General features: G+C 44.6%; 1 protein-coding gene across 1 annotated transcript in view; it reads right to left on the bottom strand.

The window, feature by feature from the left end:
* The window catches only part of DNHD1 (dynein heavy chain domain 1), a 79,203-nt gene extending 64,195 nt beyond the window's left edge, over positions 1 to 15,008 (bottom strand). The window contains exons 1-7 of the mRNA XM_035722995.1: positions 14,951 to 15,008; positions 14,334 to 14,601; positions 13,234 to 14,068; positions 9,816 to 9,989; positions 4,099 to 4,302; positions 3,912 to 4,022; positions 2,124 to 2,280 (exon numbers count right to left, since the gene is read on the bottom strand). Coding sequence (XP_035578888.1) covers positions 2,124 to 2,280; positions 3,912 to 4,022; positions 4,099 to 4,302; positions 9,816 to 9,989; positions 13,234 to 14,068; positions 14,334 to 14,397 — 1,545 coding nt within the window. The 5' untranslated portion in view covers positions 14,398 to 14,601; positions 14,951 to 15,008. The remainder of the gene's footprint in view (positions 1 to 2,123; positions 2,281 to 3,911; positions 4,023 to 4,098; positions 4,303 to 9,815; positions 9,990 to 13,233; positions 14,069 to 14,333; positions 14,602 to 14,950) is intronic.
* Positions 15,009 to 17,085: the final 2,077 nt, after the last annotated feature.

Here is a 17,085-nt window from a genome sequence, read left to right as displayed (position 1 = left end):
AATAAAATGAAAACAGAGAGGGAGGCAAACCATAAGACACTCTTAACTATAGGAAACAAACTGAGGGTTGCTGGAGGGGAGATGGGTGGGAGGATGGGGTAACTGGGTGATGGGCATTAAGGAGGGCACTTGATGTGATGAGCACTGTAACATTATATGCAACAGATGAATCGCTAAATTCTACCCCTGAAACTAATAATACAGTTTATGTTAACTAAATTGAATTTAACTAAAATTTTTTTAAAAAGACAGATAAATAGACTAATGGGACAGAAGAGAGTCCAGAAACAGATCCACACATATATAGTCATCTGATTTAAGAAAAAAGACACTGTAATTAAGTGGGGAAAAGATAGTTTTTTTCAATAAATAGGAAAAATAATACTTGACTCTTACCTCACACCATACATAAAAATTAATCTGAAATGTACCATAGACCTAAATATGAAAGAAAAAGTAATAAAAGTTCTAGAAGAAAACTGGAAAACATCTACATGACTTTGGGATAAGCAAAGGTTTCTTAAAGCAGGACTCAAAAGGCACCAACCAGAAAAGATTGATAAAATGAACTTGAAGAAAATTAAGAACTGTTAATCAAAAGACACCATCAAAATAAAATAGTAAAAGGATAGTAAAAATGGTAAAATTTTACCCATTAAAATAGTAAAAGGGTAAACCACAGACTGGGAGAAAATATCTATAATACATATATTTGATATAGGACTCATACTAGAATATATAAAGAACTCCTACATATTAATAGGAAAAAAACAGACGACCCAGTTAAAAATGAGCGAGAGTAAAACATTTCACAGAAGAGGATACCAAAACAGCCAATAAACATATGAAAAGATGCTCAAAAACCTTGGTGATCACAGAAACACAAATTAAAATGATAATGAGATACCACTGTATACCAGTTTGGCTAAAATTAAAAACCCTGACAATACAAGTGTTGGTGAGAACATAGGGCAACAGGAAATCTCCTACATTGCTAGGGTAATATAAACCTGGTACAACCACTCTAGAAAACTGTTTGGCACTGCAAAATATACATATACCCTATTCCAGCAATTTCAATCCTGGAACATATACTCGAAACAAATGAGTGTTTATGTCCACCAAAAGACATGTACAGGAATGTTCATATCAGCATTATTCATAATAGCAAAAACTGGAACAAACTCAAATGTCCCTGAATAGGAGAATAAATAAATTGTGGTACATTCATAGAGGGAAATACTACATAGCATACAAAAAAGTGAACCATCACTACTTAGAAGATTATGGATAAATCTCATTAACATTATGTTGAGTGGGGAAAAGAAGGCCAGACATGCTGATTCCATTTATATGAAATTCAAAATCAGACTAAATAAATCTATGGTGACAGACCAGAGTAATGGAAGAGCTCGCCCCCACCTTCTGCCCTGTTTAGCTCAGTGCAATGGCAGGTCCAGCTATTACTGTCTGAAGGCTAAAGGAGCCACAAGGAGCCTCTTCTATATTATTTCTCATGTTCACAAAATCTGGATGGGTCCCCTCTCTCGGAACTAGACCACCTGCAGGTGGTGATCAGCCAGACAACTGTATAAATATCCAGCCCCACCGGACAGACAACAAACAATAGCGACAGAAACAAACAAGCAGCAGGGCCTCCAGGAACCCTAGGCAGGGGGCATGTACTACAGATGCAAAGTAGGCATAATTAGGAAGGACACCATCACTGGATGCTTCTACCAGCCACAGTGGCCTGCCAAAGGTTCAAGATAGGTTCAAAGATAAGCCCAGCAGCATAAGAGATCCAGATTCCAACTTTCAAATTCCCTAATGCCCTTGGCACAAACAACTGAAGAAAAAGTATTGTTATGTTTCTTCTCCTCCCTGCTCAAGGCCACAACCAACCCTTAGGGAAAAGGTTGAGTCCAAGCCTTCGCCCATGTATAATTGATGCATCCACCGCACAATAGAGACTGCTGTCGCTGCGCAGGACCCTGGCTGTGAGCCAACTGCAGCATCCAGGCCACACAGGGGATCCCAGGAGAAGCTTAAGCCAAGAGGATGCTGAAATTCTGGCAAGCTCACCTTGCAGAAAAGGGTCACGATAAGCTGGAGCGTCTTACCAGTTGCAGGATGGATGTGCAGAGGTGCAGGCAGCGACTGAGCAGCTGCAGAGCCTTGTGGTTCTCCTTGGCTAGAGCCCGCTGCAGGTCCAGCAGCTCGTAGCATCGATCCGGCTCTTGGGGAAGCCAGGATACAGAGCGCAGCTCCTGCAGAAGCCTGGGATCAAGGGCTAAGCTGGTCAGAGCCGGCATCTCAGCCTTCTTTCCTTGAATACCTTTGACCTCTTTCTAGCCCAGCTCACCTTAGAATAAGCAAAGGTCTAGAAGGGTTATAATATTCCTAGTGACCTCCAGTGACAGCTTCCTCTTGGAGAGCTCTTTGGAAGAATTCAAGCTGAGGAAGTTGCTGGCTGGGGAATTCTTTGGGAAAGGCCTGGGGTATGTGCAAATGTTAATACCAAGTGACCTTTCTGTTAGGAGAGGGTCAAATGATCCCAAAGTCTGACTTAGAAGGAGAGACTACACAGGCTTCTTCCTTGGAATAGGGGAAGCTAAGGGTCCTAAAAGTCTAGATGGACAGATGAGTTTTAGGATCAAAGGTGATGAACCTCCAACTTCTCCATGGGCTATCCCTAAGAAAATCTGCTCCTGTTATCCACTACCCCCCCACCCTCTCCCAGAACTCTACATCTCTAAAAATACCTGAAGAAGATGAAAGACCCCCAATAAGCAGAGGATGATCATAATAGGTGTAATTTTATTCAGTACCTATTAAGAGGCGTTGAACATGGTATTTTATATTTACAATCTCACTTAATTCTCACCATCACTGTGTAGTAGAAATTTTCATCCCTAGTTTTCATATCAGGAAATGAGGCTCAAAGAGCAAAATCCCTTGCTAGTATTCAGGATTTAAATTCAGATCTGTCCAGCCTCCAAGCCCTTATGCCTTTAATTATACCATGATGATTAGACTAGACTGGAGGATCCGTAGAGCAAAGGTTGCAAACTGGTAGGCTGTGGGTCAAATTCAGACTGAAAATGTTTTCATATGTTCCACTAAGAGTTGGCCAGCCCACTGTTTTAATAAAAATTTGAGTTAATTAGGTAAAATTAAAGCACTTTAAAACAAAATGCGTATTTCTAGGAAATCCTGAAAAAAAAATAAGGCAGCTGGCAAGCTGTACCCATTTTCCCAGTGGTAACAGTCAGCTGGAATTAAGTAGTGACTGTCCTACTTAGATGCAGCCTCCAGACTGCATTCCCCACAGTCCCTAATGTACTGCACCTAACCCACTGCATTTCTTCCATAGCTCCTGCACAGGCCCCATAGACATTTGAGTTTGCATCTTCTGTCACAGAAGATAATTAGAAGTGGCTGAGGAGTGCAGGAAAAGTAAAAAAAAAGTACAAAAATAGAAATAACTAAGTCCCCCACCCCCCCAAAAAAAGAATCCAAAAGATACCATGGAAAAAGTAGAGACTTTAGATTCAAACACCTAAGGTATATCCCCAGATCCAATAGTTAATAATTGTGTGATCTGGGGCAAGTTGATGTAGGGAATACACAATTACAAGAAGATATGCTCAGAATACATTATTGAGAAAAAAAAAAACCTGGTTACTTAACAATAAGTCAAGTATGACCACATTTGTATAGGTGATAGAAAAAAGACTAGAAGGATTTGCAACAAAATGTCTGTCATGGTTAGTTACGTGTGGTTAAGATTAAAGATTTTTTTCCTTCGTGCTTTTTTGTGTTTTCCAAAATTTCTACAAGGAACACGTTAATACTTTTTGTAAAATAATTTTAAAACATCCATTGGCAGTGCGTTTTGAAGACCTTACCTGCTAATATGCAGAAGCCCAGCTCCAAAGTGGGGCACAGCCAAGAGCAGGTGCTTCCCGAGGAAAGTCCGGCACCGGTGCAGCCCCCGTAACGTCACGCTCTTCTTCCAACTACAGATCAGAGGGCAGTGACATGCTATTGCTCCCTGCAGCCCTTGTCCCCAAACCCCATACCAGCACCACCTACCGGGCCAAGGCCTTGTATAAGAGGCAATATTTGAAGAATGGAATGGACTGGAGCTGCTGCCAGAGGACAGAGTGGCGGTGCCAGGTGCCCAGCGTCATTGTCTCGCTGCCCTCCAAAGGATGCACATGCAGGATCCCAAAGGGAGAGAAGATGTAGTGCTCAGGGTTCACCTTCTTTGGTGGCACCACCATCAGGCTATAGGGCCTTTAAAAAAAGAGCTCTGATCAGCAGGCGCCCTGGGAACTTGTGCAGGCTTCGGGAAGGGACCAAAGAAGAGAGAGCGGAAATATGGAGGAAGGGGTGAAGGCAGAGGAGAGTTTAAGAGGGGAAAGAGCAGAATGATGTTCAAACTAAAAAAAGGAAACAGATATTTTTAAAAAGATTTTATTTATTTATTTGAGAGAGAGAGTGCACGCACGAGAGAGAGCAAGAACAGGGGTAGAGGCAGAGGGAGAAGCAGACTCCCCGCCAAGCAGGGAGCCCGGTCCTGGGGTCATGACCTGAGCCAAAGGCAGCTGCTTAACCGACTGAGCCACCCAGGCGCCTGAGGAAACAAATATTACTAAGAATAAATGGAAGCCAGGGGTACCTGGATGGCACAGTCAGTTAAGCGCCCGATTCTTGGTTTCAGCTCAGGTCGTGATCTCCAGGTCGTGACACTGAGCCCGGGTGTTGAGCCCTGGTGTTGAGCCCTGGTGTTGAGCCGTAGGGTGGGCTTCTTGCTCAGTGTAGTCTGCTTGAGTTTCTCTCTCTCTCCCTCTGCCCCAGCCCCTGCGCAGTCACACACGTGTGCGTGCTTTCTCTTCCTCTCTCTCTCTCTCAAATGAATAAGTCTTAAAAAAAAAAAAAAAAAGAATAAGTGGAAGCCAAAGATAGAGGAGAAAAAAGAAAAAGGCACCTAGCCAGTTCTAAGGAGTTCGTATCTCCAGATCCAGATACTTCACATCTTATCAAATCTAAGATGCCATCAGTTGTAAGCTGCAGCATTCTTTTTTAATGAAACACTAAAATTTAAAATGCTGCCAACGTGATACTCCATCAATCTGTAAGATGCATCACAATTTCAGAGATCTTAAAATGTGAGAAAAAGTACATCTTAGAAATGATAAAATATGTATATCTCTAGGTACTGAAATAACACACAGAGATCATTAGGGGGTGCTCTTTGGAGTAACTGAGAATGAGGAAAAGCAGGGAGTGACTAGAAGGCTAGACACACACAAATCAAGAGGAAAACGGCACCCTGGAAAGCCAGACAAGGGCCTCCAGAGCCATCTTAAAATCCCACTAAGTTCTCTTACTTCGGCACAATGCACCTACATCCCACACTAAGTGGCATTTATATGCAGCTATACAATAGTATCTAGTTGCAGGAGACTAGCATAATGCTATGTTTGGGTAGATTCAATAAAGCAAATTTATCAATTTTTATTTTGCAGTTTTATTTTCATAACTTGGAACCGATAATATTTTTAAGTATTAAGTATATTTTAGAGCCCTTTAAAAGCTATTATGTCTCAGGTCCTACGCCTATAATGCCTAAGAGATAAAATGGCCCTCCTCTATCTCTTCTCTCAACTTTCTAGAATACATTATTAAGCAAATGACTTAAGAGAATTTAGATAGAGAGGCGCCTAGGTGGCTCAGTCAGTTAAGTGTCCGACTCTTGATTTCGACTCAGGTCATGATCTCACGCAGGGTTGTGAGATTGAGCCCTGCGCCAGGCTCCCAGCTTTGCGGGGAGTCTGCCTGAGGATTCTCTCCCTTTCCCTTTGCCCCTCCTCCGGCTCATGGTCTCTCGTGCACTCTCTCTCTCAAAATAAATAAATAAAATCTTTAAAAAAGAAAAAGAGCATTTAGATAGATACCAGAATGAACTCACTAAATCAAGTCATATAAAAGCTTTGTTTCCTTTCTGACAAAGTGACTAGATTTTCCCAAGTGCTCTTTCCCCCAAATTATTTCTTCTGAAGTAAAGAGGAGTTAGAACTTTGTCCAAGATAGTTAAGGGGAAAATATAGGACTTCAAACTAAATCCACCTGACTCAAGCCACCCCTCTTAACCACTGGGCTGCTTAGATTCCCACAGGATAGCCTCCCATCCCAACTGATCCCAGGCTCTCCCAAGGGATCCTTCCCCTATGACCTTCTTAATGAACACTACTCTTTTTTTTTCCTTTTTTAAAGTTGCTTTTTTCCTCTTCTTCTTACTTATGACTTTATAGAGTTTAGTTAAACCATTTATCAAGTTTCCCTTCTGTCCAAGCACTGTGTTGGAGATGAGGACACAGAAATAACTCCTACATAGTCCTTGCCCTCTAAGGGCTCAGATCTGTTAGAGTATTAAGCGATGCTAGAGAGTATTCACCTGCTTCCAAAACATTGCAAACTCTATGCCTTAATTTTTAAGATTTTATTTATTTATTTTGAGAGAGAGAGTGCATGAGAGAGCATGAGCCAGAGGAGGGGCAAAGGGAAAGGGAGAGAATCCTCAAGTTCTATACAGAACTCATCATTTACTGCCTCTAAATCTGTTCCTACTCTGGATCATTCATTCATTCATTCATTCATTCAACAAATGTTATTGAGTCTCTACTCTATGCCAAACTGTTCTAAACTCAGGATACATTGTTAAACACAACAAACAAAAATCCCTGCCCTGATAGAGCTCTCATTATAGGGAAGAAGAAAAATGATAAATATAATAAATGACAGGGGAAGAAAAGCACAGGCAAAGGAGGTTGGCAGTGCCAGGGGAGGGTGGAGGGTGAAGACAGGACAGTTGAGCAAAGGCTCTAAGGAAGTAAAGGAATAAATTCCTTTCTGAATATGAATCAACATCTAGGACAAATACCAATATAACACTGAATCTTAAATATATTAGAATTAAAATAAAAAATGTAGGGCGCCTGGGTGGCTCAGTTGGTTAAGCGACTGCCTTCAGCTCAGGTCATGATCCTGGAGTCCTGTGATCGAGTCCCGCATTGGGCTCCCTGCTCAGTGAGGAGCCTGCTTCTCCCTCTAACCTTCCCCCCTCTCATGTACTCTCTCTCTCTCATTCTCACTCTCTCAAAATAAATAAATATTTTAAAAAAATAAAAATAAAAATAAAAAAATAAATGTAATAAAAAATCTAGGGCAAATACAAGAAAAATTGGGCAAATTCAAACATTGAAAAAAACCCGGTTACTCGACAAATAAAACAAAACAATAAATGCCAAGGTTCTGCTTTTACTGATGGTGCAACTAGAAATTTGGAACTAACACCCTCACTTGAGAACAACTAGAAAAAGGCAAAATAAGTGAATAAAATATGAAAATCATCTGTATGAACACAACAGAGAACTCGAAGCTAAATGCCCTGGGCTCTGGGTTGGGACCCTGGTGACATTATAGGTTGAAGCAGAAAACACGTCCCTCCTGGGTGTGGGCCCCAAGCGGTAGCCTCTGATCTTTGCTGTCTGTGCCTGTGCAAAGCTCAGCTCCTCTTCTCAGGCTTTCAGTAACAGATAGTAAAACTGACACACAATTGCTGATACCGGAATCGACAGGCATTTCTGTTTGGGGAAAAGCACCACCAAACGCTAAAGTCACTTCATTGGGTTTCCTTCTTTGGCAGATGTTGGTCCTATAATTATCCACTGCCTTTTTAGTTCTCTTGCTCATGGTTTCTTGTCTATGTGTCTAATTATCTTTGATGGTGCTGCTTCTCTGATTATGATGGAGCTGATAATTTCAAGTTCTAAGCTTGTAATTTTCTCTTGTGTAAGCTCTCTGCCACAGCCAGTAAGCACCCCATCCCACACTGACACCATTACTACCATTACCTCCAGTCGGTCAAGTGTGGTGGCCACTGGGTATCAGTAGGTAGTTCATCACATTCAGCCACAAGTGATAATTTAATTAGTCTTGATGTCACTACATGTCATGGATTCCTAGTATCCTATATCCCATTAGCACGGAGCTCAGTACTGTTCAAGGTAAAGGACATTCAGAAACCAATCTCAGAATTCCATATTTGAGGTTCATTTCCTTTCATGAGATCAGTAAGGGTCCAATCAGGAAAACAGAAACCAAACTGGGCATTTCAATAAAGTGAATTTAACAGAGAGCCTTTTTTTTTTTTTAATGTGTTGAAGAAATGAAAAGCAAAAAGGGAACCCTGAGACGACACAGATACAATAACCACAGGAATGGGTGCCAACCCTAGAACTAGAGGAACGAAGGGAAGGAACTGGGCAGAAATGGGTGCCAACCCTAGAACTAGAGGAACGAAGGGAAGGAACTGGACAGGAATGGGTGCCAACCCTAGAACTAGAGGAACAAAGGGAAGGAACTGGACAGGAATGGGTGCCAACCCTAGAACTAGAGGAACGAAGGGAAGGAACTGGATTCGCAGAAGCTCTGGGCCTGGAGGAGGGGCTTGTGGAGTTGGGGCCTGGATTTCTAAGGAGATGCTGCTGGGCTGCTACTGGTACCGAAGGAGTTTGGAGGAGGGGCCGTGCAGTCAAGATGCAGAACTCTGATGGGAAGGTGCCCCCCAGCTCAGAATCATGAAGAAGCTAATTCAGAAGTGCCTACTGTCGCCAGGGTGAAGGACCGGTACTGACAGAAAGAGCAAGCAAGGGAAAGAGAAATACCCTTCTCTTATCTTGCTGTCCAGTCTCCTTCTAGCACCCCCTATTAATCAAACTCAACAGGTGGCCAGCTGAAAAAGGAGGAATAAAATTTGCAGAGTCTCAGTCCCAGTATCTCGAAGCAGGGAGAGGAGAGGAAAGTTAGAGCCAAAAGACAATTGCTTAACAACTGGCACAATGCTCTCAGTGAAAATATGTTAACGAACTGATCAATGAATGCATGGATGATACAGATCAGTAGGGCTACATAAACTCAGGGGAAAGAGAGCAGTGTATGCAGGAAATTAGGCTTTCCAGGACGATATATGACGTACGACTTAAGAGCATGCACTTCTGAGTTAAGACAGTCCTAGGTTTGTCTGTTTCTACCACTTACTATGTGACAAGTTACTTAACCCCTTTATGCATCAGGGCACTCATCTCATATATGGAAATAATAATAGCACCTACCTGGTAGGTGAAGGTTAAGTAACACGTGTTACTTATGTGCTTATTATTATTAGCACAATGCCTGGAAAAACTTAATTAATGGTAATTATTATTATTATTTCTGGGAAGAGATGGGACTTGAATTAGGCTTTAAAAAATATGTAAACTTTAGAGCTAATAGAAGAAAATGAATGCCTCCTGAGTCACGTGGAAGGAGGAGAGACTTGTTTTTATAGCCCCAGGGATAAAACTAGTACCAGAAGGTAGAAGTTAAAAGAAAGCAGATTTTGGTTCAGTCTAAGGAACAGGATACCCTGGCAAAATCAAAGCTTCCCCTCACTGTAAAGATTCAAACACCTGATTCCTGCACTGGAGTTGGGAGAACCATTAAATTCCCTTCTGAGGCTATGATCAAATGTTTCTATCCTCTTAGAACAGAATAAAGAAGACAGAACCAAAAGTAGAAGAGGACAACTAAAACCAAAGGTTGTGAGAGCAAATGGGAGCAAAGCAGAGGTGCAGAATGGAAAGGAGGAGGCTGAGAAGCGAAGAGGGAGGGAGAGGCAGCCAGAGAGGAGGAAGGACAGGAGACAGCAGGGGCGGAAACCAGGGCGTGGCCAGAGTAGAAGGGGTCAGGATGCACGCTCTGACCTAAAGTACCGGCTGGGAGCTACATTGAGATAGAGGAAGTGGATCTCCTTCAGGTATCTCTCTGTCTTCAGAATGGTCTTCACCTGGCTACCCAGGAGGGAAGTCTGAGGTGAGAAGCTAGTGCTTCTCTTCTGGAAGGTCTTCTTGCCAGGAACTTCTGAATCAAGCTGAGGCCTATACAATAAAAAATCAGGAGAAAAGAGACCGAGCAGGAGGTTGGTTGGCACTGTTAGCCAGTGAAAGGAGGAGCTAGATCAGGTGCCTAGGAGGGCGTGATGTGGTCTTGCCAGAGCCTGTCTACCACCTATACCCACAGTACTCACATACTGAGCAGATATAGTCAAATAGTTATATTCACACAGACCTGTGTATGAACAACCCCTCCCTTTCTGATACATGAATAACCATTCTGGACTTATTGTGATTACTATGAAGTCAGTATTACAGAATACTGAATAAAAGTAATGGGAATACTTTGTTTTCCCAACTCATCACCTTGCAAGCCCACAGTCCTGGATTTCTCCTCCATGGGAACCTTCCTAAGGTTCTAGATCTATCTTTGCCCTCATTATGCCTGCTTTCCAGCTCTGCATGATCTCCTTGCCTGTGACTCTTGCTCTTTCCCCATCACCACCCAATGTCTAGTTTCACAGCCTTTCCTTTCCAGTCAGGATCCAGTGGTGCATCCTTCGTCCCCCTCAAGCCTGCACCTGTGCTCTCAATCTTCTCACCTTTCCAGAACACCAGCCAACAAAATTGATATGAAAATTAATTATCCAGGACACCAAAAACTAATCACCTGGACTAATAATTCTAGTTGGAGTGACCTCAGAGCACGAGACAAACAAACAAAAAATCTGAATAATTAAACTTAGACTTAATCTGTCAAGTATACCAACATAATTAATTGACCCAAACCTAGATAAACCAAGGTACCCCAGGGATAACAGTGCAATCCTATTCTAAAATTCGTATCAACAATAAGGTTTGTAACTTTGATGTTGGATCAGGACATCTTAATGGTGTAACAGCTATTAAAGCTTCATTTCCTCAACAATTAAAGTCCTACCGGATCTAAAGCAGTTCAGAAGACTGCAAGAACCAGGAATATCAGCTTTTCTATGGATTCCTTCTATCTAATCTCAACTATGGGCTCACTCTGCTTTGATATGTTCATACAAGCCCTCGGGCGGCTCTCTCTTTCAGACTCTTCAGCTGCTATTCCACAGGCCTCCACCCACCCCCATACCCAGCCCTGCCAGGCCCCCATCCCATCCCCTTCTCTGCCTCCTTCTCTGCCCAGAGAAAACTGGGGCTCTCGGCCACGAACTAACTTCCTCTAGTTCAGCTGCCTTCTCACACATTTATCTGCACAGACTTCCATCCTAATCCCATCCTAATCAACTTTGAGAGGAAGCAATGTCCTTTCTTCTCTGCAAGACTAATTCCTCCATTTGTGCTATGGATCCCTGATGGCCTCCTCCTGACGTATCTTCAGGCTCTTCCTTTTCTTACTGTTAGCCTATATTTACTCATTCACTGTACAAATAGTTATTAAATGCCCACTTCTCAAGCACTGCCTGAAGGACTATGAACATCTCTCCATCTTTTTTTTTTTTAAGAGTCCTATCCAGATACTTTTATTTCCCTCTGTCCTATTATTTCTCTCTCCCTTTCAAACCAAGCTTCATGAAAGAATAGTAAAATGTGATTTCTACTTTCTCATCTCCCATTTGCTCCTGAATGCACTAAAATCTGGCTTCCTCCTCACAAAACTCTCCTGAAATAAATCACTCTCACCAACTTCCTCCTTGTTACTAAAACCAATGAACATTTTTCAGATTTTTCTTACTTGCCTCAGTAGCATTTAAATCTACTAACTGCTTTCTCCTCATTGAAACTCTCCCCTTATTTCCCCTTATAACCTGCAAGATATTTTGTTAATAACTCCAATCTAAACCCAAACCCCTCTGATGTGCTTTCCCCTACCTGTATACACACACACACACACACACACACACACACACACACAGAGAGAGAGAGAGAGAGAGAGAGAGAGAGAGAGAGAGAGAGAGGAACAGCCAGGAGAAAAAATCAGTATTCTCTGATTTTTTAGCACTTATCACAATTTGTAATTATATTTTACTGGTATCAACTTATTAAATACCTATTCCCCTAACTGTAAAACCCCAAAGAAAGAGATTTGAGTCTGTTTTGTTCACTTCTGTATCTCCAGCATCTAGCAGTTCCTGATACATTTTGGATATCCAATAATACTTATTGAATGAATGGATGCCTAGGGCAACAGGCCTGGAGAACTTCATGCAAATTAAGCTATGTTAGCTAGGCCTCAGAGATTTATCACCAGGAACTTGACCCCTTCCCAACATCTCAGCCCATTCTCACTTCCATTACATTTCCCAGGAAAGGAAACCTACTCAGAGCACAGGGCAGGTCTTTGAAAAAGAGTCTGCCAGGAGTATTGAAGACATAAATTGTTGGCACTGGCCCCTTCCATCAGGGCCCCAGGAGCCTATCTATCCATCCACCATATGGTTCTAAGTTTTTAGGAAAAACTTTGACCCAGCCATAAACTTACAGCAAAAACTGAGGAAGCCAACCTAGATTAAAGGTAAAGCTACTATTCTTCCCACACAGCGACTAGGTCCTAGACAAGCTGCAAAGCAATCAGAAAATCAGGCCAGAGGATGGGGGGAAATTCTTAGACTAGAGTTAGAGAACTCTCAGAAGAGGAGGTCTCTGTAGGTATTGTGAACTCCTGAAAGAAGCAATGAGAACCAGATGGGGCGGAGGTGGGGGGGAACAATCAGCACTCAAGGGGCCAGGATACCCACACTGGCAGGGCAGGAAGAGACTCTGGAAGGGTCAGAATGAAAGTCCCGTTTGGCAGTGCTGCCAACTCTAATCTGCTCTGGGACTGCCTTAGCTCACATAGACATGAATGGGAAGGTCCCTCAGACACACACTCACTTAGGAACACCCTGAGGGAAGGACCTGTACCCAACATCCAGCACCCAGCCCTGGGTAGGCCCAGAGGCAAGGTTCAGGGATCATGAATGAGTAAGAAAAAGAACTAAGGAAGCTTCTAGCACCATCTGAGAAAGAATGGACACTCTGGAAACTCAAGCTGTTTTCTGAAGCTTTGGCTTCCTTATAGCTGACTTTTGATTTTCATGAATTTCTGCATTGCCCAATGGGGATGAACAGTAAGACCACTCAGTTTATCTGCAGACAAAAAGGAAGAGAGAAGCAGCTTCGACCAGCATGGCTTGGGGTCAGGCTAATGCCTAAAATCAATAGTGATCTGGCTCTAGACATCCAAGTGACCCTAGAGGAACCCATAAACTGGCTTCTTTTTCCCATCCACTCAAAGCCCCAGTCTGGGTCCCTCACTTACTTAGTCTCTGTTCTTCCAACAGGTTCCTCCACTGTGTTGTCAGTGCCCCTGCATTCATACTGTATGGGGATGTCTGTCGCCAGTGCCAAGGGCAGGAGGCTAAGGCCATCTAGCCACCAGGCCTCTTTCAGGGCCACCTGAGCACCAACAATACCCAGGCTGTGCTGTAGCTCAGGCAGTGTCAATGGTCGCAGCCATGTAGCCAACTCCTCCCCTACTTGCTGCCCACCCCACCGGGCCTGCACAAAAGGGCAGGCTGGGCGTGGGGGTCCATGATGGAACTTCTGCTTCTGGGGACAGCACTCAATATGGGAGGCACCCTCTAACAAAGAGGTATCTGGGGGGATGGCCTGCTCAATGGCATCTAGCAGGTCCAGCTGTAACTGGGATTGGACCCAGGGGGCCCAGTGGGACAGCTGCTCCAGGAAGGGCAGCAGATCAAGGCGACCAACAAGCAGTGCACGATATGGAGGCAGCAGACGCAGCACAGCATGCAGGTAGTGCCAAGCTGCGGGGCTGCCGTCTTGCAGCACAGCTGAGAACAGAGTTTGGAGCTCCGCCACCAGGAGCTCCAGCACCGTGGGCTGCTGTGACTGGCTCACTGCCTTCAGGAACATCCTCTGCTTCCTCTGATGGTCCTGGGGCTGCTCTTCTGCTTCTGGAACACAGACGGAGTGCTGGGATTCATGGTCTTCAGATGCCACGTCTTCAGGAGACGGACCTGCCTTCCGCTCTGAGACCAAGAGGAGCTGGGCATTCAACTGCTGTCGAACTGACCTCGCCCACTGTTCAGGCTCTGATTGCCAGTTCCAGGCTCCTGGCTGCTGGGTCTCACCTGCTTGGCCCAGCCCAGGAGAGGAGCAAGAGAAGGGGCCTTAGGCTCTGGGCCAGGGATGGTCAGGGTCTAAGGGGCTGGGGTAGGGGAAAGGGAGGGAGTTAGGACAGGGAAATGGATGGAGCTGCAGGCAGAGCCAGAACAGCAGAAGACAACTCTCCCTACAGCTTCCCCAAAGCCTCTGGTAAGAAGCAGGCCCAAGACAGGTGGGGGCCCTCTTTACACAAGAGTTCCTTCTCACCATCCAGGGTACAGTCCCCCTCACCTGGCCTAAGGGGTGCAGAAAGCAATGGAAGGGAAGAGAGACTGATGTGCTGGTGAGGTTCCATCCCAATTGCCTGTTGGAGAAACTGGTGAACCAGGACTTGGGTCCCAAGCACAGGCTCACGCTACTCACAGCTGCCCACACAGAGAGACGGGCACACACAGGAGTGATCACTTGCAGAGGCAAACTGACACACACCCGTAGAGGGCTCACTCCGAACCGTGGTAACAGCAAGGACCCGTCACTGGGAGTGGAGCCTGGCAATGGCCTGAAAGGGAGAGACAGGTCGTCACTCAGAGGCCGCAAAGCCCCAGTCCCATCTGCCCATGGGCTGTCGGGGGCTGTTGAGGGCAAAAAGCACAGAGAACTACTTGGTCGGGAGAGGTTGGGGGGATTGTGGAGAGGAAAAAGTGGCAAAGGACCAAGCGCGGAGGAAGAGGAGGAGGAAGGGTAGGAGGAATGGAAGGAGGAAAGGGAGGAGGAAGAAAGGGAAGGGAAGGAGGAGAGGGGGAAGGGGAGTGGGGAGGTCCATGGGAGTGCGGGAGGAGGGGATCTTCCTGGGGGCGGTGGAGAGGGTGGTCTGGGGCAAAGGGAAGCGTAGCAAGCTGTGGCCTCACCCGCAGCTCCATCCCTTTCCAGCTGTTAAACGGTTACGCGGTCCCAAGAGGCCTGAGCCTCCACCCCAGAACGCCGGCGGAACAGCCGAGGAGCCGTAAAGGGGAGGGGTCGGCGTCCGTGTTGGGCCAGGGTCGCACAAGCGCGGGGCGAGGGGCTAGGAGCAAGGCAGGGAAGGGCTTCCTTCGGCCCAGGTCTAACCTGCTGGCTGCCCACATACCTTGGGAATAGGCGATCAGCCTGGCTGGATATGAAAACGAATGACACGGTTGATTTGGGGAAGTAGCAACCCCGAGGGAATCGTGGGAAGGTGTAATCCGTGTGCCTATCCATTCACTGAGCGTCTAAACTAGCGCCCAGGTACCAAAAAGCTATGTCTTTGGGACCCTACCCGAATACCATCCGTCTATCCACCAACCCCACCTCACCGACCTCCTCAAGAAAACCCATAATAAGACAAAGTCTTTGATCATAGCAAGCCCAAAATCGAGGATGGGAATTTCTGAATGATGAAAAAGAGAGAGCGAGGGAAAGAGAGAAAGAGAAAGAAAGAAAGAAAGAAAAGGAAGGGAGGAAGGAAGGAAGGAAGGAAGAAAGAGAAAGGGAGAAAAAAAAAGAAAGAAAAGAACGAAGAAAGAGAGGAAGGGAAAGAAAATTCAGCATATGATAGAGTCCCACCTCTGTTTTGCAATCCAGTTTGTACATCCATCTTCTTAGTTATTGGCTCTACTTAGATATCTGATAAATATCTCAAACTTAAAATCTTAAAATGTCCAAACCAGCCTCCTAACTACCACCCCTCTCCCAAGGACAAAAGAAACCTGCTCTTTTCACTGCCTTCCCCAAAATGACGTCCATTTTTTCCAGTTACTTGGGTCAAAACCTTGGAGTCACCTTTGATTTTTCTCTCTCCCTCCCTCCCTTCCCACTTCACTTTACATTCCTTGTTAAATCCTTTAGCAAATTCTGTTGGCTATAGCTTCAAAATCTATCCAGAATCCAACTATTTCTCACCACCTTAAGGGCTACAACCTTAGCCTATGTCACTATCTCTTCTCACCTGGATTATTCCATAGCCTTCTTAATGGGACTCCCTCCTTCCACCCTTGCCCCTACTATCTGTTCTTTCCAGAGCAGCCAGTGACCATTTTTCTGCTCAAAACTCACTAATGCCTTATCTCATTCCCTCAGGTGAAAGCCAAAGCCCTACATGGTCCAAGTTGCTATGTGATCAGCTGCCTGTTACCTTTGGGACCTTCTCTTCTACTCTCTCATTATTCACTCCACTTGAGCTGTGCTTGGATCACACCAAGCATGCTCCCACCCCAGGGCATATGTACATCTCTACTGTGTACCAATTAGAACATGTACAAGTCTTCTGTGCATGTGTAACAAATTACCATAAACTAAGCAGCTTAAAGACAAACACCCATTTAGTAGGTCACAGTTCTGTAGATCAATGTCCAGCATGGCTTGGCTGGGTTCTCTGCTCCAGGGTATCATAAACCTGAAATAAAGATGTTGGCTGGGTTGAGTTCTCATCTGGAGGCTCTGGGGACAAATCCCCTTCCAAGCTCATTCTTGTTGACAGGATTCAGATCATTGCAATTGTAGGACTAGGTCCTGGTTTCCTTCCTGGCCATCAGCTGGGGGCCATGCTCAGGTCCTAGAAGTTACCCACCTTCCTTGCCTTATGGCCCATTCATCTTCAGGCCAGCAACAGTGCTTCAAACCCTTCTCAAGCTTGGAATCTTTCTGCATCCAGCCAGAGAAATCTCCCTGCTTTTAAAAAGTGCATGTGGTTAGGTCAGACCCACCCAGATAATATCCCTTTCTTATAGTCAGGTATGCCATATAATATAAGCTGATCACATAAGTAAAATCTATTATACTCATAGTCCTAGGGATTATGTAGGATGTGCACACAGGGAGTGAGAAATTCAGGACCATCTTAAAATTCTGCCTACCACATATGTTGTAATAACAACAGGATCCCAAAATACAGTGGTTAGAACCTGATAGAAGTTTTTTTCCTCTTACATAACTGTCCAAGTAGAAATACCTGAGGGCTAATATGGCAACCTTTTAGTTGTTCTGCCTTCTCCAAGGAAGTGGTCCCTATCTTCAACGTCCAAAA

This window comes from Zalophus californianus, chromosome 11 (assembly GCF_009762305.2).
Source record: "Zalophus californianus isolate mZalCal1 chromosome 11, mZalCal1.pri.v2, whole genome shotgun sequence".
Lineage (NCBI taxonomy): Eukaryota > Metazoa > Chordata > Mammalia > Carnivora > Otariidae > Zalophus > Zalophus californianus.
The sequence above is the reverse complement of the archived record's forward strand: the minus strand, read 5'-3'. Positions and strand labels throughout refer to the sequence as shown.